The 22,605-nt window shown below is 45.5% G+C and overlaps 1 protein-coding gene across 5 annotated transcripts in view; it reads left to right on the top strand.

The window, feature by feature from the left end:
• Positions 1–22,605, top strand: part of RGS6 (regulator of G protein signaling 6) — a 220,093-nt gene that overhangs the window by 180,642 nt on the left and 16,846 nt on the right. For 3 of the 5 annotated variants that reach the window (XM_080993140.1, XM_080993141.1, XM_080993139.1), the window contains exons 15-16: positions 3,584–3,770; positions 13,452–13,541. In XM_080993140.1, the coding sequence (XP_080849266.1) occupies positions 3,584–3,770; positions 13,452–13,541 (277 nt within the window). The remainder of the gene's footprint in view (positions 1–3,583; positions 3,771–13,451; positions 13,542–22,605) is intronic. The other 2 variants (XR_013982160.1, XR_013982161.1) reach the window with 1 other exon arrangement.

Below are 22,605 nucleotides of genomic sequence, written 5' to 3'. Positions count from 1 at the left end.
TCTTTGGCTAGAAGGGCTGCAATCTACCAAAGTGCAGTCCCTCATTGGATATACGTTAAAATAAACAGTAAATCTACCCTGGGTGGGTAGATTCTTCCTAAGAGGCAAAAGGCAAAGCACAGCCTCGATTTCTTCTGTGCGGATCCTTGCTGGTAACAGCCAGTATGGAATTTGACTAGCAGTAACTTAATTTGTGGTTGCGGGTAATATTAAAACTCAAAACCCACCTTTCCTTCTTTCTCCCCCATATACTCACAATGGCATTTGCCATTTCTAAATGTGTTTCTTCCTTATGGCTGTTTATTCCAGATCTGCATCCTCTTTGTCTGTACAATATTGCTGTGTTCCTCAAATCACAGCGGTGCCTGTTGTCGTAGGTTTACGTTCTATTCTGCCTGCCCACTGCCACAACTGTGTGCTGTCAGTAAAAAAAATGTAGCGAGGAATCCCTTTCCTCTGGCTAGGCAGAATCCTTTCTCCTCAGGCTGTCTTTAAAGTGTGGGGCAGCCATTGTAGCAGCAGAATATCTTTGTCCTATTTGCTGAGGGGCCTTCCATGCCTGACATTGCCTTGGACCGTCACCATGTCCGCTCCTTATCCCATTTACTCTGCAAACAGAACCTCAGAGGAAGTCCATTTTAGGACCCTCCTTTCTTATGCAGGTTTGCTGATCACATTGCACACTAGTCCTGCATTTCAGTATACGGAGGAGATCGTGTAATTTAGGCTGGGTTAGGTGTTTTCTTCCAGGATTACAAGCGCTCAAAATGGGTCTGTGTAAACTGTGGCTCCCAAGGACGGGCTGCACCACAGCTGATCATTAAGTGTTCCATATCTCGGATGGCTTATCCTCCTTCCTCTTTCTCCTTGGTTGCCATGGCTATGGGGGAGGAGGACCGGAATGGACGGTCAATCAAACTGCAGGCGGTTTCGAAAGGCAACTGTGGAACAGCCCACCAGATCCTGTCACACAGATGGCTTTAATACTTCTTGCAGGGTGGAGAGGTTGTTAAGAACAGGAAATCGCAGAATACAGCTGCCTTTTGGGGGGCAGGGGGAGGTACGAAAAGAGAAAACTTCACAAAGCTCAAGCCAAATGAATGGAAAATGTCTTTTCCCAGCATTAGCAACATGGCTGAGGTTTGTGATTAAAGAGAAGGGCAATCTTTACTCTCTTCAGTGGTGGAGAAGGAGAGAGGCACACTGGATGTACTTGTTTGCATTTATATCCCACTTTCCTTTCATCACAGAAAATACATGCAGTTCCCCGGTGGTCACCCATTCAGCACAGAGCAAGGAACACACCTTCTGAGCTTCAGCAAAGCAATGGCCTCGTGACCTTTTAACGCCATGCATTTCTCATGCTGCTCATAAAGGGTTTACCTCCAAAGTACATGCAGCATAGACGCCTTTGGAGATTTATTTATTTTGGGGTCACACATATTTAATCATCATTGGCGACTTGCACATTGAATGAGCTGTCACAGACCGAATACCGCAGATTGCATTTCCGTATCACCTGACACGTAATGTTTTTACATGATGCAATTTCAGCTGCCAGTGCTGAGAAACCATAGTAGACAACTGAGCCAGTCCCTCTTGTACCACCTACAAGAAAAAAAAGCAAAATGGTGACATGCAGAGGCTCCCAGCTCCAGTCCTGGGCGTCCTCAGTTAGAAATATCAGGTAGCAGGTTCTGGGATTGCCCTTTGAAACCCTGAAGAATTGTTCCTTATACAATTGCTTGCCCTGACAGCTCTTGTCTAGGGTTGCCCAAATTGGAGGGAAGTTGCAGTTATTGTGAATGCCCACTGGGTGTCATTATCACTTTGTGCAGATTCCTGACAAAGCACTTTCTTGGCAGTAGGAAAAAGAGGTTTATTTCTACAGTTACTTTTAAGGGGCACCTAGGGGGGGATATTTTTGTTACGCATGTGTAGGCAACATCCACCCCACACCAGTGTGAACACATCCAGTTGCATCAATATGTCATGTTAAGCATTGATAAAATGTAAAGGCAGACCTCATTTTAGTTTCCTCTGGTGTGTTATCAGCTCCAGATGATTTATATTGATCCAGTTGGACAAGCATATGAGCACATTATAAGGAGTAAGCAACTCAGGCACGCAGTGTAAAACAGCAAATTGTGTATGGCAGATGTACATGTACAAATTGTTTGTTTGTTTCTTAGATTTTATACCCTGCTTGATTGTTAAAAAAAAAAAAAAAAAAAAGGCGGTTTACAAAAGATAAAACAGTAAAATCAAGAAAAAAACATAACCCTACTTTAAAATATACAAAAGATAAAATACTAAAACAGATTAAAATTACCTCAGCATTCTAGGCACCTGTGTAGACTTTTCTAAACAAGCATGTTTTTAGCAAGTGCCAAAAAGTGTACAGTGAAGGCGCCTGCTTGATCTCAATAGGCAGGGAGTTCCAAAGTCTGGGGTGCTGCCACACTAAATGCTCAAGTTCTCCGTTCAGTACAATGGAAGGAGCGTCTCCACCCCCATCGTTCAGCCTGGACACTGAGGTCCTCCTCCCAGGGCCTTCTGGCAGCTCCCTCACTGCGAGAAGCCAGGTTACAGGGAACCAGGCAGAGGGCCTTCTCGGCAGTGGTGCTCTCCCTGTGGAACACCCTCTCTGCAGATGTCAAGGATAATTTTTAGAAGACATCTGAAGGCAGACCTGTATCAGGAAGTTTTAAATGTTTGGCATTTTACTATGTTTTTATTTGTGCTGTAAGGTGCCCAGAGCGACTGGGGACACGCAGCCAGATCGGCAGGGTATAAATGATAAAATTATTGTTATTATTAAATGCAGAATGGGTATTAGGTGGCACCTGTAGTAGTGCCAATTCTGCCGATCAAAGTGGTTGACTGGACACCTGTTGGGTAAGGCCATCTTATAGGTAAACTGGTCCCAAGGTGTTAAGGGCTTTACATATCAATAGTAACACCTTGAACTTGGGCCAGTCTCAGATTGGCATGCAGTGCAGATCTCTGAGCACAGGTGTTATATGCTGGCAAGGCCTCACTCCTGTCAGCAACCGTGCTTCAGCATTCTGCACTAACTGCAGCCTCTGGATGAAGCACAAGGAAAGCCCCACATAGAGCACATTGCAGAATCTATCTTGAATAAAGGCAGTTTCACAGATGAAGTTTTTTATAAAAGAAATCCACTGTGTTTTCTATCAGTTCTTTACATGAATGTAAACTCCACATTGGATTTAATGTACATTCCATCTCAATTTATCTCCTACATTAACAGCATTTCCATGTTGACTCAAACCACAGTAGACTCAAATGCACCACAATTGCGACCACTTTCCTAGTGGTTAGACCTATCACATTTTGGTTCTTGCAAAGTTTGTTTCACGAGCCACTGGATTAGTGTAACTGAGTTGCGTTTAACATAATTTGAATATTGGCTGCATAACATGTCAGCTTCTGTACTATAAATGAATTTTCTTTAATGTAACCTTCAGTGGAGCTAGGACTGGGATTAGCCAGTGCCTTGGTAGCTCAGGTTGAAGCACATCTCTGAGACGAATTTTCCCTGTCTTTTCCCTTGATACAGGTTTTGGTTGGCTGTCCAAGACCTGAAAAAACAACCATTGCAAGATGTAGCTACCAGAGTGGAAGATATCTGGCAAGAGTTCCTCGCTCCTGGGGCCCAGAGTGCCATCAACCTGGACTCTCACAGCTATGAGATAACAAGCCAAAATGTCAAAGACCCAGGGAGGTACACATATGAAGATGCACAGGTTCGGACTTGGGTGTCATTCCTAATAGTGCACTAGAACAGAGGAGGGGATGTAACTTTTTAATTTCAGGTTGGGCAAGAATTGTGTCAGGAAAATGTACTTGTGTTTAGCCAGTTAATATATACAATGAGGACTACGGGCAAAAATACAAGAGCTGGATAAGCCAATTCACACTATAAATGTATTCTCAAAAAGGAACTAATTGGATATGCTCCCAAACCTAGCTCATTCACAAAATCCATGGGACTTTTGTTGAATTTGCTCCTTCTACCAGAAGGTTAGAGTGTGTTGCTGATAACACCAAGGTTGCAGATTCAATCCCTATATGGGACAGCGGCATAGGGGGTTGGTCTAGATGATTCTGAGGATCCCTTTCCATCTCTGGGATTCTATGATACACCCTCCCCCCCCCAAACCTGGCACCACACTTCTCTATGTCCCATTAGTGCTTGAAAGTGTTTGAAGCAGGAACTGAGAGATAGTTCTCCTTTAGCATGAGATAACCAGTGCAAACACATTATAATGACATATCACGTTTTCTGGGGGCTGAGCCTTGGCACTGAAAACAAATTTCAAGGGTGAGACATGGCACACCCTGGCTCAAATTAAGCAGCGAGTTCCCACAGGAGTTCACAGACATCGCATTCCTGTGCAGTAAGCCAGGCATAATTAGGTAAAAGAAAACAGTGATGTGGTAGGGAGGATATGAGGCTATTCTATTAAAAAACTATGCAAGATGGGAAAGAGAACAAACAATGGGAACATCCTTGGGTTGGCTGGGGGAGGAAAAGGTTTCGCTATGCAGTACTTATCTTTTTAAACTGAGCCCTCCCGTAAATTGAAGAAGTTATGTTAAGCCCTAGAATGTGTAGAATCTTCATCCAAGGGAAGATCAAATGGTTCTTGCCTTCTTAATATCAGCTCATTGAACATTATGTTTGCATAGGAGGCGACGCACAATAATTGCTCCATGCACCCCAGATTTGGTGGCTATCAATGGCTGGACAGAGCCTATGCATCCTGGGATCTACCAGAGTGGCCCCTGTTCCAGAGTGATGTCCAGCACATGGAGAGAAGGGCCTTATTTGCTTGCTATGGCTCTTCTCCATGCATAGAATACGTATGTGCGTGGTAGGCAGCAGCAGGCGCTACTTGCTGCCATTTCCACCATGAAAAGCCAATCACCACACTCTGCACAGGTGTGGTGGCAGGGCTCCATGCAGCGAGGAATTCTGAATCCTTTTGGGGTATGCTTGTGTGTGGGCCCATGTAGCAGCAGGAGTGGGAGTCTGCTGCCACCTCTCATAAGTGCATTCATTCTACATGTGGGGAAGAGCCCAAATGAGTGAACAGGGCTCGGAGGTATGCCCTGGAAGGAGATGGGGTTAGTGAGTGCCACGCCCCTCCGTCACTGCAGGTGGGCTCTGCATGCATCCACATAAGGCTTTAGTCCTTAGCTGAATTTAAGGAAGTCTCAGTTACTTGAACTATTTTGTCCTACAGAGATTATTTATAGGAGCTAAATTCTGATCGCTGTTGGGAAATTTAACCCTGCTTCTCATATTCACGCACACCTACTGTAAAGAGTATGGGTTGCTCGTGCGTAAGTTGCTGCCTCTCCTGGCTTTGTTGCCTTGTTAAACCTTTCAGTCTGGACAGCCCTTCACTTCGTGGCTGCCTCAGTCGCTAGCAGAATCCGTCAGTGGGTGTTTCTTAAACCTTTTCCAACATAAAAGTTGTTTGACACCCAGTCTCCTCCTACTCTCTCTGCGCGGAAGTCTTCTGCGCAGGGAGGGCGTGGGTAGCGGAGGACCCGTGCTCTCCCCGCTGGTGTCTGGTGAAGAGTCTGGGAGCCCTCTTGCCGATTCCCCCATCTGCCCCTCTTTATTCCTGGTGTTGCGCTGAATTGCTTCCCCATCTGCTGAGCTGCCTCTCTCCCTGCTGGGCCCTTCTCCAGCATCATTTGAGAGCCTTCCCTCCGCCTCTAGCTCCGATGTCAGTTCCCTGACACCTACCATGTAAAGAGTTACCATTTTTGCCAAGCATGTGCAGAAGGCAGCAAGTCCAGTGGGATGAGTTTCAGAAGTGATGCCCATCACCGAAAAATAAACAAATGCAGATAATGCCTATTTGATTAGCAGCATGTCCAAATGTAACTGGTGTGGCTGGATCAGCTGAGACATAGAAATGGGAAGCAGCCAGGCATATATTTTAGGGAAAGAGAGAAGAGCTAGATCGGTCCTGTTGCTTTAGAAGGCAGTGTTGCCTAGAAAAAAGACATAGCAGCCCAGATTGTTTTTCTATACAGGAAATGAAAAAGGATTTCCCCCAAACGAGTAAGCGCATAATGGTAAACGCATCGTTCAACATGTTGATCTGCACTGTGTTTCAGAGGCAATGCACTGTGGCTTTACAGCATACGATGTATCTCCATAGTGGGCTTTAAAACAGCATTTGCCAATCGTTACAAGTCCCCCCACCCTGATAACACAGGCATACGGCAAGCCCAGATGGTAGTTCTGTTCTGAGAATTACCCCACAGCCAAAGCCTACACCCGCAATGTGGTTTTGCCCTGCCTTTCAAGGGATACAGATCCGTATCCATTATACTCCTCTGCATATGTTTTTCACTTCTAATTCCCCATAGACGTGACCAAATATATCATGGTGCTGACACTTGCTGGAATGTGGCCTACAGTGCTGACAAGTTATTGTTGTAATGTAGAATGTTTGCTATTGTAGGCTGTTTGAATAAAGCCGCATCCTGTCCCTCTACTCCCACTCGAGTTCCAAAAAAACCCGAAACTGCAAGAAAAATCACCATATTTCCCCTGCAAATATTTCAGCTTGTGGGCAACATGCTCTTCACAGAGGAATACATGGGGAGGATAAGGATGTTGTGGTTTCTTGGCTACTGATAAGATGACTGAGTCACAATTTAAAATAGAAACAGGACAGACATTATACGGCTGGGGACCCTGCAGAGAATCTGTACCCTTCTGTTGGGCTTTTGTGTAGGTGAACATTTTGCAACCTGGAGCCCTTCAGGCGTTTTGGAGCCTGACTGTGGGCTATTCTGGCTGGGGCTGATGGGATTTGGGAGTCCAAAACATCGGGGGGGGGGCACCAGATTGGGTAAGGCTGGTGTGAACTAGCCAACTTCATTCTCGCCAACATTTCATAGGTGAATCTTTGTGGAAACTTTGTTTTTTACTCCCAAGGAAAATGGGGTTGCCACTATACTGACACAAAGGATTCATTGACTGATCAGCTCTCACCTTCCCACTTTACAATCACACATTTTCCTTCTCAATGTAGGGGGAGATTGAATGGTATACTTGAATAACTTATGCTATTGATGATATGTATTGATGATATGCTATTGATGATATGCTATTGATGATAAGTATATGATGCCACAATATATAACTGCTGAACTAAATCTCCTGCTATGAACTTGTGACTTTGATCCTGCCTTCTTAGACCCAGTGTGTACCTGGATGAGAATTCAGTGTACAGTGGTACCTCGGGTTAAGTGCTTAATTCGTTCCAGAGGTCCGTACTTAACCTGAAACTCCTGCCGCTGCCGCACCGCCGGAGCACAATTTCTGTTCTCATCCTGAAGCAAAGTTCTTAACCTGAAGCACTATTTCTGGGTTAGCGGAGTCTGTAACCTGAAGCGTCTGTAACCTGAAGCATATGTAACCCAAGGTACCACTGTATACAGTAGGGAGAATAAAGCCAACTCTCAAAGCAGGTGCTGACTCTGACCGTTTCTGGTCTTTGCATCTCTGCATGAATGGTTTTGTAAATAACGGCCAAAACCCAGAAGTAACCCGTTCCGGTACTTCCGGGTTTCGGCAGTCCATAACCTGAAAAAATGCAACCTGAAGCAACTGTAACCCAAGGTATGACTGTATCTAGAAACAGAAAATGAACTCGCGGTACTTTTTTCTTCTATGACTATGTAGCTACAAGTCAAGCAGCAAATGTGTTTAATCCAATAGCAAAGCCAGCTATTCCTATAGTAGAACTACTAGCATTGAATGTTTAAAAATGTGGCTGCAGGTGGAGTTAGAAGAATAAGAGTACATTTAGGCAGCTGCCTGCTTGGCCTGAAGTACTTACATGAGACCAAGCAACTTGTGACACAACAAATTGAGCACCAGTCATGAACCATTTATTGTGACAGCCTCCATTTTTGCAGTCTTGGGCAGGCAGAAAAAGCAAGCGATCTATAGAGCCCTAATATGGGCAGGTACAACTCCAGGATTACAGTGCTTTAAATATGGCTTCCTTTGTCATGTCTCTCATGCTGGTGGATTGCCCCCCTCAATGTTGCCAAGGGGTTAAGGATGCTTTGTCCTCCTGTTTATTTCCCGGATGAACAAGGGGCCTGTGTATAGGACCTTCTGCCAGTGGTGGTGATATTAGTGTCAGTGGCTGCCATTATAATTGCCCATGATGCACCAGAATCACATGGTTTTGCCCCGGGGCCTTTTTGGCAATTACAGTAGTGGCCACAAGCCTATTGGCAAACCAGGTAAGGGGTCTCAGGACAGTGGCATCAACAGCAGCGGACCCTCAGCAGAATACTGCACGCTGCAACTGCAAGTTGTTCAGGCTGTCTCTTGCTTTTCCAGAGAAGTTATGAAAGGCAAGGGAAACCTCTTTTCCCCTTGTTCTTTCTTCAAGCACTTGAAAAAAAAAGGGGGGGGGAGTTCTTCGGTTTGCACAACAAAAGGAAAATAGGGATGCTTTCTTATATTCTGATTAGCTCTGTTGAATACTCAGCGCAGAAGACATAGATAAAAGTGACACAATTTTAAACAGTTCAGCTGTTCCCAGGATGTTTGTCTAGTACATTCAAGGCCCTGACTGGCTGGTTGCCCACCCTGTGTCCTAGCCAGGGTTGTTGTTGTTCAACGGTTGTGTAGGAGGAGAGGGAGCCTTGAGATCTTCCTGCCGTGGATTGATTTGAAGCAGGTGCCTTATCGAAGCAGCCTCCATCTTATCCCACCTCCCACATACCCATCTGGAGTTCAGGGTAGCTGTGGTTTTGTGTTCCTTTCCATTTGGTTCTAGAAAAATGTCCTTCATCTCTTCCCAGAGATATGGCTTGTACGTAACAGGAGGGAAATGCGGGAGCCATATCTTTATAGCAAGGTTTTACTTCCCTCCCTCCTCAGTTGTCAGCCTTTGTGCTTGGAGATTTCCTCCTAGACTTTTCTGACTGATTTATTAGCATGGCGGGGAGGGGGCATAGGTTATCAACCATTATATCTTCGTGTTCTTTACTCTTTATACTCACAAAGTCAATCATATTGCAACACCAACCAACAGCCCCATCCCATTTTGCCGCCTGATGTGAAACAGGAAAGTGCTGCCGCCCTGCCAAAGCCTCGCTTGCTGGGATTGCGCAATGATGGCTTCCAGTGTGATCACATGAGATTTGTGGAGCTCTCACGAGATCTCACTGGAAGCCACTGCCATTGCTTCTTCTTGCTTCTCCCGGGGCGGGTGCCTAGGTCTTCCGAAAGCTTTAGTTCTTCAAAGATGGGCCTTCAAAGTCTAGTCTGCTCTTCTGGTGGTTCCCCACGCCCCTGAGGTTCAGCTGTCCTTCACTAGGGCCAAATCTTTAGCATGGCAGTCTCTGCCCTGTGGAACTCCCTTCCAGTGGAGGTTCAGCAGGGAGCTATCCCTGCCTTCTGAAAATGGCACTATTTAGGCAAGCCTTTGCAATATGGATTTCTCTTTTTAACCAAACATCTATGGTGTTTCAAATAATACTTTATGGATATTTGTGGATTGAGTTTATTATATATTTTAAATGTTGCAGATTAGAAATATTTAAATGAATGAATGAGTAAATGAATAGTACGACTTCTAGAAGACATCTGAAGGCAGCCCTGTAGAGGGAAGTTTTTAAGGTTTGATGTCTTACTGTGTTTTTATATTTTGTAGAAAGCTGCTCAGGGTGGCTGGGGCAACAAAGTTAGATGGGCAGAGTACAAATAAAACAATAAAACTATTATTATTATTATTATTATTATTATTATTATTATTATTATTAGTCTGCCTGACAGAAGATATGAATGGGATAGCACAGGCTGTCATGGTTTTGTTACTAGGCCTACTCTGGTGTCTTTAAACAGCCTGATACATGAAGTTTCCCCATCCCATTCTTCACCATGCCAGAAAAAGGGGCAGGAGAGAGACCAGCTGGACTGAGTTACATTTTCAGTAGAAACAGATGTAACCTTCAATGGTGATAGAATTACAGTAAGGTCTGGGAAGGTCAGGCCCCTTTGCAGCATTAGGGGCCTCCTGGCTTCCCTTCAGGACTCAGAGATATGCATTTTGTACAAAAAGAAGGAGCTGAAGGAAAAGAATTCTCCTTTGTTTCACCCAGACTGGTGTTCAAAGCACATGGAGCTGAGACAGGGAAAAGAACAAATTCACCCTAAGAGCTGTGTGAGGCAGAAGCAACGGGCTGAAAGGGGTAAAAGTTTCCCTCAAGTATTCAGGGCAAATAAAATCATAAATATCTAACACAAGTTACACAGGGAGAAATTGCATCCGCGTGCTTTCAAATCCTCTCAGGCTCGGGGTTTGGATGTGTACTAGACATCCACATATCAAAACTGAAGTTAGAAAATATGAATTCTGAATTTATCCCCTGCCCTTGGGCCGCTTTTTCTAAATTTTTCATTTTTGATATATCCACATTAGCTTCGTACATTTGATGTAATGTAGATTCACACATCAGTGTTCCTATAAAAATAGCTCTATCAAAATCTATAAACCATGGCAGCTAAATGGAACCTCCATGTTCAGGGGCAGTCTAGCTCATTGATGACAGAAACTGATCAGGAAGGGCAAACAGTCTCTCATGCACAGTAGATTTTTGAGAAGATATTTATTGTGATCTTTAATGGGTGCTATGGTGTCCGTGGGCACCATGCTGGAAACCCCTGCTGTTATTGGAAACTGCTCTATCCAGGTGTTAGGGTTCAAGTCATTACTCGGGTCTTTCAAAATGATGATGTAATTAACTGTGAGTAACAGTAGGTGCCCTAGGACAGGTCCAGGGGGACAGTGGGAGAGAAGACTTAAACTGGCTTCACATATTTCACATAATCAACGCTTTGCCAACTCCCCTGCCCTTGCAATCTGTTGTTCCATGCCAAGAACTAATTGCATATTTTCTTTGTGGGCTGCGCACACATTTTAGCAGTCCTGTAGCATCAGCAGATATTATTGGCATCTCCATAGGGGTGCAGACTTTAATCAATATAATCTGTTACCCTAAGAGTTTCTATCCACTGCCTGCGTAAGGACGGCTTAACTATTGCTGAAGCTATAATTCAAGCCGGAGCCCTTGCAGACAGCTGCTCTCTCAGGTATGACAGCGAGAGCGACTCTGAAGCAGCGACAGCTGGAGGGCACTCTCTGCAGGTTGCAAAGGCGAGTGCAGCTTCCCCAGCAGAAGTTGCACAAAGGATGAAAAGGAGTGCTGCAATTCTTGGGCCAGCCCTTCATCTGGAAAGGGGAGCTTGCAAAACTTTGCAATCAGAGAAGAGACTGTCCGCCAGTCATTTGCCAATTTCTTCCTTCAGCGTTTTCTTCATGAACATTCCAAGCTTGGGAATAATTTTAAACAATTACTGCCTGCCGGTGCTATTTTTCTAGAAAAAGAGGTGCTGGAACTCTCCATGAACACCTCCCTTGTTCTCTTAAAGTGGCAATGATGCCCACCTGAGAGGTGCCAGAACTGAGTTCCGGCTGGAAAAAAAAGCCCTGCTGCCTGCCAGTGAAAATAATAGAGTTGCAGTGGATTACCAGTCCCAAGATAGGCAGTTCTTAGAGACGAGTCATATTTGGTTATCTGCAAAAATAACTATTCATCAGTTGGCTTGGTGTTTTGTGGTTTGTTTTGTTCTGCTGCTGCTGCTTCTTTTTGAGCAGTGCAGTGCGGATGTAGAAGACTTATGTGACAACAAAGAGGCACTCTGGGAAAACTAAGGCACTGGGAGAATCTGTGGCAGAGAGAACTCCAGAACAGTGGCAAAGCTGCATGCTCCCACACAGGGGGTGGAGAGCAGGTGGGGGCATGGCTGGTGCACGTCCTGGGGGTGTGGTGTGCATCCCAGAGGTGTGGCACACTACCTGCAAGGGTGTGGCATGGTGTGGCGTGAATCCCAGGAGCGTGGCACACCGCCTGCGAGGGTGTGGCATGCATCTGGGGATGTGGTGCGCCGCCTGCAGGAGTGTGGCTCGTGTCCCAGGGGCATGGCGTGAGTCCTGGGGGTGTGGTGTGCCGCCTACAGGGGCATGGTGCCTGGCGCGGTGGGGGGATGCACAGCAGGTGTCCGGGGGGTGGTTGTGATGGTACCCCCTTCCCTGATGGTGCTGGGGGCGGTACACTCCCGCCACCCCCCTTTCCTCCTCAGTACTCCAGAATCAGGCAGAAGCTGAAGCAGGCAAGTGGGAAAGGGCAAGGGGCAGAGATGAGTCAGGCTGGTGAAGAGTCACAGGGATCTCCCTCTCTTGCTGCAACAAGCGCCCTCCCTCCCTGACTTCCAGAACCACAAGCGGCATGAAAAAGTGCAAAGCAAAGGCAGGCTGCACGCAGAAGTAGTATCCGATTGCTTGGAAAAGGCCCTGGACAGGAGGAGACATCCAGTAGATGGCTTGGGGAGGCGGGAACCTTTAGTCTTGGCAACTGGTTTCATGGAGTAAGACCTACAAGGAAGGAGCTGGTGTGCTCAGTAGGCCTGACACTCAGCCAAGTCGGTGAAGATTGTATTTTTGCTAATAAAGTGTTAACACCAACTTTGACCTGTGTGATTTGCTGCCTGGCTCGCTCTGTGACAGATATCAAGTGCAGGTGGTATTGACTGGTGACAGGAACTTGTAAATATGTGCAATAGCTTGATGGAATAGGGGTGGATGGAATAGGAAAGCAGAACTGTGTATATGTTTGAAGAGGGGGATTGGGGTTAGGTTTAGAACTATATTCACAGCCAGAGCCATGAATATGCATACATATGTATTAGCATATCCAAATGCCCCTGGATACAATTCGAGGGGAACCTTGCACGTTACGTGTGCAGAGGTCTGTTGTACAAGGATCATTCACTCCACCTCAGCCTTCCCCAACCAAGCACCATCCAGGTATTGTTGAACTACAGATCTTTCGCCATGCTGGTTGGGACTGGTGGGACTTGGAGTCCGACAACATTTGGAGGGCACCAGGTTGGAGAAGGCTGCTCTAGCTAGACTACAGCAATAATGTTTGTACTGTAAAGATGCTCCAATGGCAGATACAGGTCTAGCAGATTCAAAGTGTTCTCAATGGCCCCATCTTCACCAGTAGAGAACATCTGTACATCTGTGTATCAGTAGCTGTGTTAATCATCTGTATTCTGGGTGATCAAGTCTGTTCCTGAAATGAATTCTATCCAGCTTCTGATAGGATGCTTTGAGGGTCTGCTGACTGAAAGATGAGATGGAAATGTTTTAGATAAATGCACAAATAATAAATATTGTATAGTATTCATAAATGCCTGCTTCGTATCCAGGAAGCCTCTTTGGTGTTTCTCTTTTCTAGGTGCCCAGGAAATGTTGACTAGTGTCCAGGTAACAAATCTCAGCCCGTTGTTTCTTCCCTTCCCACAGGAGCACATTTACAAGCTGATGAAGAGCGACAGCTATGCACGTTTCCTCCGTTCTAACGCTTACCAAGACTTGTTGCTGGCAAAGAAGAAGGTATCTGTCGGGAAGGACATGCTTGCATCTCTGAGCACTTCATGACTCCTGCCTGCCGCTTGCTGCTGTGTGAACATGAAAAATAAGTTATTTGGGGGGCTTCTTGCTGACTGAAAGCACTTCTTTCTTTCTTTCTCCTTGAAGCTCCATGTTTGGCATCCCTATAAACAGCAGTCAATATGAGGAAGACCTACTCTGAGCATCCTCTGCGAGGATCATGTGAACTAGAAGCTGCCTAGTTCTGAGCCTGGTCATTGGGAAGGGGCAAATGGCTTGATTGCCAAAGGGTCAGGGTTCAATCCCTAGTGGGACTGGGAAAGACCCCCTTTCTGAAATCCTAGAGAGGTGTATTGTCAGTCTCTGTGGACAATGCTGAGCTCCATGGACCAATGGTCAGCCTCCGTATAAGGCAGTTTCCTAGGCTCGTACATCAGTGGAGCACACTGGCTGTCTGCCCGATCCTCCTTTCTCAACTCTTCTACCTCAGGGTCAAATGACAAAATACACTTGATGCACAATGTGCAGCTACATCTCTGTCTTTCCTTATTTGCAGCCATGGAGGACCCTGATGTTGCTGGCAATGTTCAGCTCATCCCTCCCTAGGAGCAACACAATGGGGATTAGTTCAAAAGTTCCCACTGGCACTAAGTTCTCATTGCCTCCCCCCTTCCACCCGTTGCAGTTCTAATATCAATCCAGCGGAGGGGGCACACCTGCAATTACATAAGGGGAGGACACCTGGAGCCACAGCTGCATGCTAAGGAGGAGGTGTAATGTGTAGTTTGACCCTGAGGACCTTTAACTGGAGGTGTCGGAGCTTGACCCTGGGACCTAGCATGGGATCCACCGTGGAGTTACAGCTCCTCCACAATGATCTCTCAAACTAAACATAAGGCATTAAAGTCCCATTCTAAACTCCTTCAGGACAAATATGCGATCTTGTGTAACGTTACCTATGAATCTCTTTATTTTTCATAACCATGGCAGTAACTAATGATTGGGAAGTAGCGCAAAACCCTCTTCCATTTAGTGTCTTATGTCAAGCTTTGTAGCTTTTCTTGTAAGGGATGCCTTGCATGGAGACTTTGTCATGATTTCTTATCGGCTCCCCTCCCCTCCTGTTTTACCTGCACTTTCCTGTATGTGGTTTCTCCCCTTCCACTTTTTTCCATTTAATTTTAAACTAATTACAGTAAGACTGGGAACTCCTCAAAAGCGGCACGCCTTTCCATTCCTTTCTGCCTTTTTGGCATCTGCATGCCCATTATCAGCAATATGTTTTCCATCCAGGTCAAAATAACAAAGGGTTTCTTGTTGCGCTGATAATCACCTGATTATCCAGGCAAGGAAGAAGGGTGGGGAGCAGAGGTAGTTTTATCTCCATTTGTGGCTGTGTTTAAACGTCTTTCAGAAGCTCCTCCACCTAGAACCATGTTGGATAGACATCTGAGAGAATTCCCCACTTCTCTCATTCGCCTTTGACATTCAAGACACTTTGTGCAGAGTTTTCCCAGCTTCTGCAGCTTGGGTTTACTGCCATTTCCTATTGCTTTGCTCTTTGCTGTCTCCATCCTGCTGGGGCTTCCATATGCTGCCAAATTAAAGTTAGCCTCCACTGCAGCTCCAATGTGCCCTCGATGGTTAGAATGGATTTCCCACAATCCAGCAGTCCCTTCTCTGTTCAGGAGCTCAGAGGCACAGCTGGAGTTACTGAGCAAAGCCTTCGCACTTCTGTTAGTGTGGCGGCGGCCTCTCATGCACTGTGGAGACAACTAGATTGGATCGAATGTGTTGGAACAATTGGGCGAAAACTGTTGTACTCTGAAGCAGCCCTCACTTAGCTCCAAGAGTGCGCCAGGTATTTTCCAGAACCATATTTTCCATGCTGTCTGCCATTGTGAATGCTGTATAGAGGCAACAGACCAAATAAGAGGTTTTCTTATACCAGACATTGACTTCAGGCAGGTTTTAGTGGCATAAGTTGAAATGGGAAAATGCAGGTACTATGGTAAGGTCCTATTTGCTCTGTGTAGTTTTCTTGATTATCTTCAGACTGCTGGGTTGCTGCCACAGCCACACATGGATTGTGGGCTTGATGGGTTACTGTTTTGAGAGGCCTTCTTTAAAGTACACCTTCTTTTTAGTGTATGCTTCAGGGTGCAAAGTGACTACCTATGAGCATCGTTCTGCTGCTTCTGTTGGAATCTTGTCAGATGATGCAAAGCATCAGATTTTATTTAAGGTATACATGTAGTCCTAGTCTGGATCGTCAACTGGTGCCACAGATTCCTCTAGTAGTCTGGTCCCAGAAGGGGTAACCTTCTTAAATAACTGAACTGTGGGTGCTGGGTGATCAATCACCTGTAGTGGTTTTTTTTCAGATGTAGGGTTTTGTACCCAAGTGCTTTCAGGGGATCAAGTAACCAAAGTATGGTTGGTTGGTTGGTTGGTTGGTTAGTTTGCTTGTTTGCTTTGTTTTGTAAAGAAAATGAAATAATTAATGGAATTGTAAGAGGTTGTTTCAGGAGGATGTAAGCTTTGCTGGAGTTCTGTTTCAATTTCAAAACTAGAAAGGGTATATAAGCTTCACTGCTGCAGAAGGACAGCAAAAAGTGTTTAGTCACTTAAAAAAACAAGAGTCCAAGACAGCTTTGGAAACAAAGTGAGCTCTGTAAAGCAAAGCATCCCAAAGGAAAGCTATAAGGATGTGTTGATGCAAAGTGTTCTTCAGCTGGAAGGCGCAGGGGCACAACCCTGTCTCTGAGTCCTGACCGACTAGGAAGATGGCTGGTTGCAACACTGGGAGGCAGCATTAACTGAGCTACCTCACAGTTGTTAGGGCAATGCCTGCCCTGCTCTCTAAGAGTTGATGAGGGAAACATCTAATGCAGGCATGTTCAGAGTCCATTTCGGGGGTCTAATCCGGCCCACCGGTCAACAACAACTCCAGCTCCAACTCTAAAAAAGCTCAAAAACGTCAATCCTAAAAAAAGCTGGTTGGCCCTTTGGTCGTCCCCCACGGCCCTTCATTTAATCAAATCTGACCCTCTTTGAAAAATGTTTGGACACCACTGACTAATGTATATTTTTAAGAGTGAGAGTAAAGTGTACATCTTGTTTTAATCTAGAAAAAGTGTGCATCAGCAGGCAAAGAACTATAGTCATTACCTCTTATTTCAAACTTCATGGTAATATAACACTATTTCATTATCCCATGATAACAACCATTGATCATATCATTTTTCATCCCTCTATCTAAACATGAATGTTTGTTAAAGGTAAAGCTAAAGGGACCCCTGACCATTAGACCATTACTCTGGGGTTGCGGCGCTCATCTCGCTTTATTGGCCAAGGGAGCCGACGTACAGCTTCCGGGTCATGTGGCCAGCATGACCAAGCCGCTTCTGGCGAAGCAGAGCAACGCACGGAAACGCCGTTTACCTTCCCGCCAGAGGGGTACCTATTTATCTACTTGCACTTTGACGTGCTTTCGAACTGCTAGGTTGGCAGGAACAGGGACTGAGCAACGGGAGCTCACCCCGTTGCGGGGATTCGAACCTCCGACCTTCTGATCGGCAAGTCCTAGGCTCAGTGGTTTAACCCACAGCGCCACCCGCGTCCCTTTGAATGTTTGTTAAAGGTAAAGGTAAAGGTACCCCTGCCCGTACGGGCCACTCGTGTCCGACTCTAGGGTTGTACGCCTATCTCACTTAAGAGGCCGGGGGCCAGCGCTGTCCGGAGACACTTCCGGGTCACGTGGCCAGCGTGACGAAGCTGCTCTGGCAAGCCTGCACCAGCGCAGCACACGGAAACGCCATTTACCTTCCCGCTATAAAGCAGTACCTATTTATCTACTTGCACTTAGGGGTGCTTTCGAACTGCTAGGTGGGCAGGAGCTGGGACCGAACGACGGGAGCTCACCCCGCCGCGGGGATTCGAACCGCCGACCATACGATCGGCAAGTCCTAGGCGCTGAGGTTTTACCCACAGCGCCACCCGCGTCCCTGAATGTTTGTTAGTATCAGCTAAATTGGCTCTGATGGGTTTAATGTTAGCCCCATGGTGGGGTTTCATTGCTGTTGTAACCTAGGTCTGAGGCTTCATCCACACCATACATTTAAAGCACATGGCTTTCCCCAAACAATCCTGGGAGCTGTAGTTCATTTTCACAGAACTACAGTTCTTTTTATCTGTATAAAAAGATTGTATTAAGACTTTTCATAATACATTACAATAAAAAAACAAACTAATCTAAACAAAAACAAAAAGAAGAAGAGAAAAATACAAAGTCCTCTCTCATGGGTAGATTTTTAACCCTTGTTTCACAAAGAAAGAGTTGGACCCTCCCATCTCTTACCTGGGAGCTCCCCTTTCTCTTCCCCGCCCACTCTGGAAGAGCTTCCCTGCCTCTCACACAGGGTCCTTCATCAGCCAGCCATTACCTTCACCAGCGTCGAATCCCCTCATTGGCCCAGAGAACAACAACAGCAACAACTAGAACAAAACAGAAGCAAGAGCAAAGCAAAAAAGGAAAGCAAAAAAGTAATACAGGAATGAGAAAGCAATACAAGAATAAAAAAGGAAGATCAGGAAAAAGAGAAAAATGAAAAATAAATAAAAAGGACTTCCAACTATCCGTCTGTCAATTGTACATACAAGAGTTCTTTAAAGTATTCAAAATGTTTACCCCAGGGTGGTATCCAGCTGTTCCTCCTTCTGCTAGGTGATGTTTTTCCCAGTCTTCAACTCCTGGCATCTCAAGCACAGAATTACAATTCTCAGCACTGCTAAGAAACTACAGTTCCCAAGATTCGGCTGGGGGGAGGAGTCATGTACTTCAAATATATGGTGCATATGCAGCTTACCATCAAGTTGAATGGGGTGGCTGCCTCCAGCAGTTGAATTTGGTTGTCCTGAAAAGGCAGAAAATGGATAAATAAAATAGCTTTTATTGTTGTGTTTTAACGCCAGGTAGTACGAAAGCACGTCAAAGTGCAAGTAGATAAATAGGTACCGCTCTGGCGGGAAGGTAAACGGCGTTTCTGTGCACTGCTCTGGTTCGCCAGAAACGGCTTAGTCATGCTGGCCACATGACCCGGAAGCTGTACGCCGGCTCCCTCGGCCAATAAAGCGAGATGAGCGCCGCAACCCCAGAGTCGGTCACGACTGGACCGAATGGTCAGGGGTCCCTTTACCTTTACTTAGTAGGAGAGAGAAGTTGTGAGGTTTTCTGCATCAGGCGCCAAAATAACTTGGCCAGCCTCTGGAGTCCTGTGCACCTTAACTTGGGGCGGGGGGGAGGTCATTTGCTGCTCTGCAGCAAAATGACTTGGATGTGAAATCCCCTGCAGGAATGACACATCCTGGCACTAGGTCTTGTATTCAAAGAACTAGATATTTGGGGGTTGGAGGGGGAACAATCATGTTGTGTGGTTAAGGCAAAGCCAGGGGAAAGAATGCAGATACAGTAAACTTATGGACCCACATTTTCTCATCCCCTTGCAGCTAACTGGAATGAGCGCTTTCCTTATCAAAGCATTTTTACTTTACATAGCTATGCCCAACTCTTTGCTACAACAATGGGTTGATTTGTTCTCTTGTGGCAACTGCCCTCCCCCCACAACCTTTTTTTTTTGTTTTTGCATGTTTGAAAACTGCATAAGCCAGCCCCTGCATATTTGTATGCGCTGAATTCTGCATTTACAGAACTTAATGAGTGGAAATGTTAACATGCTGCCGCAGACAGAACGGTTAGGTTTGTAATTATTCTCCCTGGTTTAAGAGGGACACACAGAACGCTCCAATTAAATTCATCAAGGTTTACGAAACTGTCCCCAGAATGTTCACTTTTAGTGGACTCAAGGAAGCCACAAAGTCACCCACAAGTTATCATCTGAGCATACTTCGTTAGGCAGGAATACTGTTGATAACAAAATGCACACTTATCCTTTTTTTTGATCTGTGTCAATCTATTTGTCATACTTGCAGTGCAATGCTATGCATACTTACGTGGAATTTACGTTCCCCTATGTTCTAGCAAGTGTGTTTAGGATTGCAGCCTCAGAATAGCCTCGCTCAGGTGTGATGGCTTAGCAGGGAATGTCAACATGAGCAGGGAGGTGTGGGAGCTTGCATGTTCACCCCACCCCTAAGGCCCCCACATGCATCAGCTCCACTTACTCCACCCACAACCTTCCCACAATGCACTCGGAGTCCTATTCATGAACAAGCACTCTGATAGCAGAGGGGCTTCCTGATTGCAGGAAGGCGTCTAAAAACATATTTAGTCTAGCATGCCTGGAAACCCCCTCCAGACTTTCCTGCTCAGTTTAGGAAGGTTGGGGTAGGGCAGGACATTGGGGAATTGCCCTGCCTACATGTCCCTTGTATTGGCATTTCCTGTTCAGGCATAATGCCTAAGCAAGGCTTATGTCTATAGTACCTGTCCATTTTCAGAATGCTTGATGTGCAATATTTCAGCCATCCTCACAAGAACCTGGTAAGGTAGGCCAGAATTATTGTTCCCATGCTGCAGATGGAAAGAGGAGATACTGGTGAGGAAACCCACTGTTTGCCTAATGCAAGCTAATAATTCTGTGTCTCAGTTTGAACTGGAAATGTCAGAGCACACACCCTTTGCTTCATCATTACATAGGCTCTGAACTGATTTGGTCTCAATCTCTTTCAGCACAAGAAAAGGCATAGAATAGGTTGTATTCATTGCTGTTCCCCCTTGAACTGATGGTAGGTTATTTGACGCAGCAGAGGCTTCGGTCAGCACAACAGGAAGGAAAACAATTTTCACCACTTCCCTCTCCCCCTGCAGACTGTGCCCGCCGCCGCCCCCCACCAAAAAAAAATCTGCTCCAGGTGGTTAGGAGCAGTGTTGTGGGGCAGAGGGGTTTTTGGTTTTGCAGAAAATTCAATTTTATACATTCATTCATAATAATGGATTAATGCAAAGTGCAAATAAACATTAGTTAGGTTTTTAACTTTGTTTACTAAATACATGTAAAATAAACTAACTACATTAAATAGCTCTCTGGGGCATCATACAGTATTCTGTTGCAACCTGAACATTTCCCAATGAACATTTTCTGATGCAAATTACCCTAATCTGCATAGGAAGGTTTTCCAGACAACTTTCCCAGAAAACCCACATCCTTGTTTGGGGGACGCTTTGGAACAAGCATGGGAGCTGGCACAAGATGCTGCAGGGAGAAGAGGGAATTAGCCAAAATAAGCTCCCTCCTTATTTTGGAAATCTCCAGTTTCATCATCTCCTATTAAACACCATTGGATGCAACCCATTCAGGGATCTAGAACCAGCTGTGGTTTAATGCAATTCTATTAATTTCCCAAAATCTATACTTACGAAGCTGCCTAATGCACAGTCAGGCCATCCAACTCAGTGTTATCCTCACTGAGGGGCAGCAGTTCTCTAGAGATTCAGGCAGGAGTCTTTCCAAGGCCTTCCTGGAGATGCCAAGGACTGAACCCGAGTCTTTCTTAATCCAAAGCATGTGCTCTACCACTGAACGATAGCCCCTCCCCACTGTGCTATGTTGGCCCCAAATAAGAAGGCCAAGAGACATCCCTTCGGTTCATCAGGACACAGATAAGCATCATTGTGCAACTTGAGCTGTGCACATCATCCCATAGCTATCAACTTACAGATTTGAAAATAAGGGACCAGCAGCCTTGAAAATAAGAGACCAGCAGCCTTGAAAATAAGGGACCAGCAGCCAAAATAAGGGATCTGCAGCCTCACCTGTTCCAGGCACTCCAGTCTTCCTGTCCTCCTGCAGTCTGGTCAAACTCATGCTGGTAGCTTTGAGAACACTGTCCAACCAACTTTGTAACCAGAGGTTCAACTGAATAGAATCTGAATTACATGCACCACAAGGCCTATGCAGCCTCAACTTAAGATGGCTCCCTGGCCTGGCTTTGCACTGCAAAGTTTGCAGCAGCATGTGCAACAAAATGGCGTCCAGCATTCAAAACCCCCTTCAGCTTGCATTAACTAGCCACACACAAGGCATGCAAGCTCCACCCCCCCCAGTCGTTCTTAGACTTCTTATTGGGTGAGCAACACAGCCAAGCAACACAGTTGGAGCCTCCCTCCTCCCTGGCCGGCAGGGAGGGAGGGAGAGGAGCTGCTTCCTTTGAAATTTAAGGGACATCATTTAAGGGACATTTAAGGGACATCCATCAATAAGGGACAGCAGCGGGACATGGCGCTGGAATAAGGGACTGTCCCTTCAAATAAGGGATACTTGACAGCTATGCATCATCCACAAGGCCATGGGCTGCACTTTCAGGGCCCTGCTTTCAGATACAGGGTCTTTTTGATCCGGTGTTTTGCAACAAGTGTTAAAATAGGATATGGAACGCCTTTAGTCTCCCAAAGCAAGAAACTTCAGAAAGCCCCGGAAGAAAATCTGTATATTTTAAGATTCTCTGATCCCAAACCTCAGCTTTTCTTAATTATGGATACCTAGAGGTCCCACTTGCAAAGAAGAAGCTTTTCTTTTCTTTTTAAAAAAAGGTCTTGCTCTGCTCTTTGATGCTGAATGCAAGGCAATTTGAAGACCATTCAGAAAAGGTTCAGAGTTCAATTCCTCACATCGAGGCCTAAAATATTTTATATACAGACATCTTTTCTAATAATTGCTGTGCTAAACTACCAATGCAAAGGTAATCTCAATGCATTCTTTAATTGAGCATTTAATCTCAAGCGCCAGAAATTTTGCCATTAAGATTCTATTTTGGTGTACATGGAAAACTACCAGAACCAGATGAAAAGAAGTTGAAGGAAAGGCCTTAGTTCAGGGGTGGAGCATCTGCATAGCAGCAGACACAATGTCCCGGGTTCAACCCCAGCATATCCAGATGATACTCCTCTTAAATGGTCAGGCTGCTTCCTGTGTAGCACAGCCCTAAGAAGCCTTTACACTGAAGCATCTTAATTTTTTCTTGTGCTCATAAGTTTTGCTGGTGTTGACAGCAGTTCCCATTTTTTCTCCTTGCTTCTTATGATATGTTTTGACCTGAAAGATGTGTT

Source organism: Podarcis pityusensis (genome assembly GCF_964106645.2).
Source record: "Podarcis pityusensis genome assembly, chromosome: 1".
In the NCBI taxonomy this organism is placed as follows: Eukaryota; Metazoa; Chordata; class Lepidosauria; order Squamata; family Lacertidae; genus Podarcis; species Podarcis pityusensis.
Note: the sequence above shows the minus strand (reverse complement) of the source record. Positions and strands in the feature narration are given on the sequence as shown.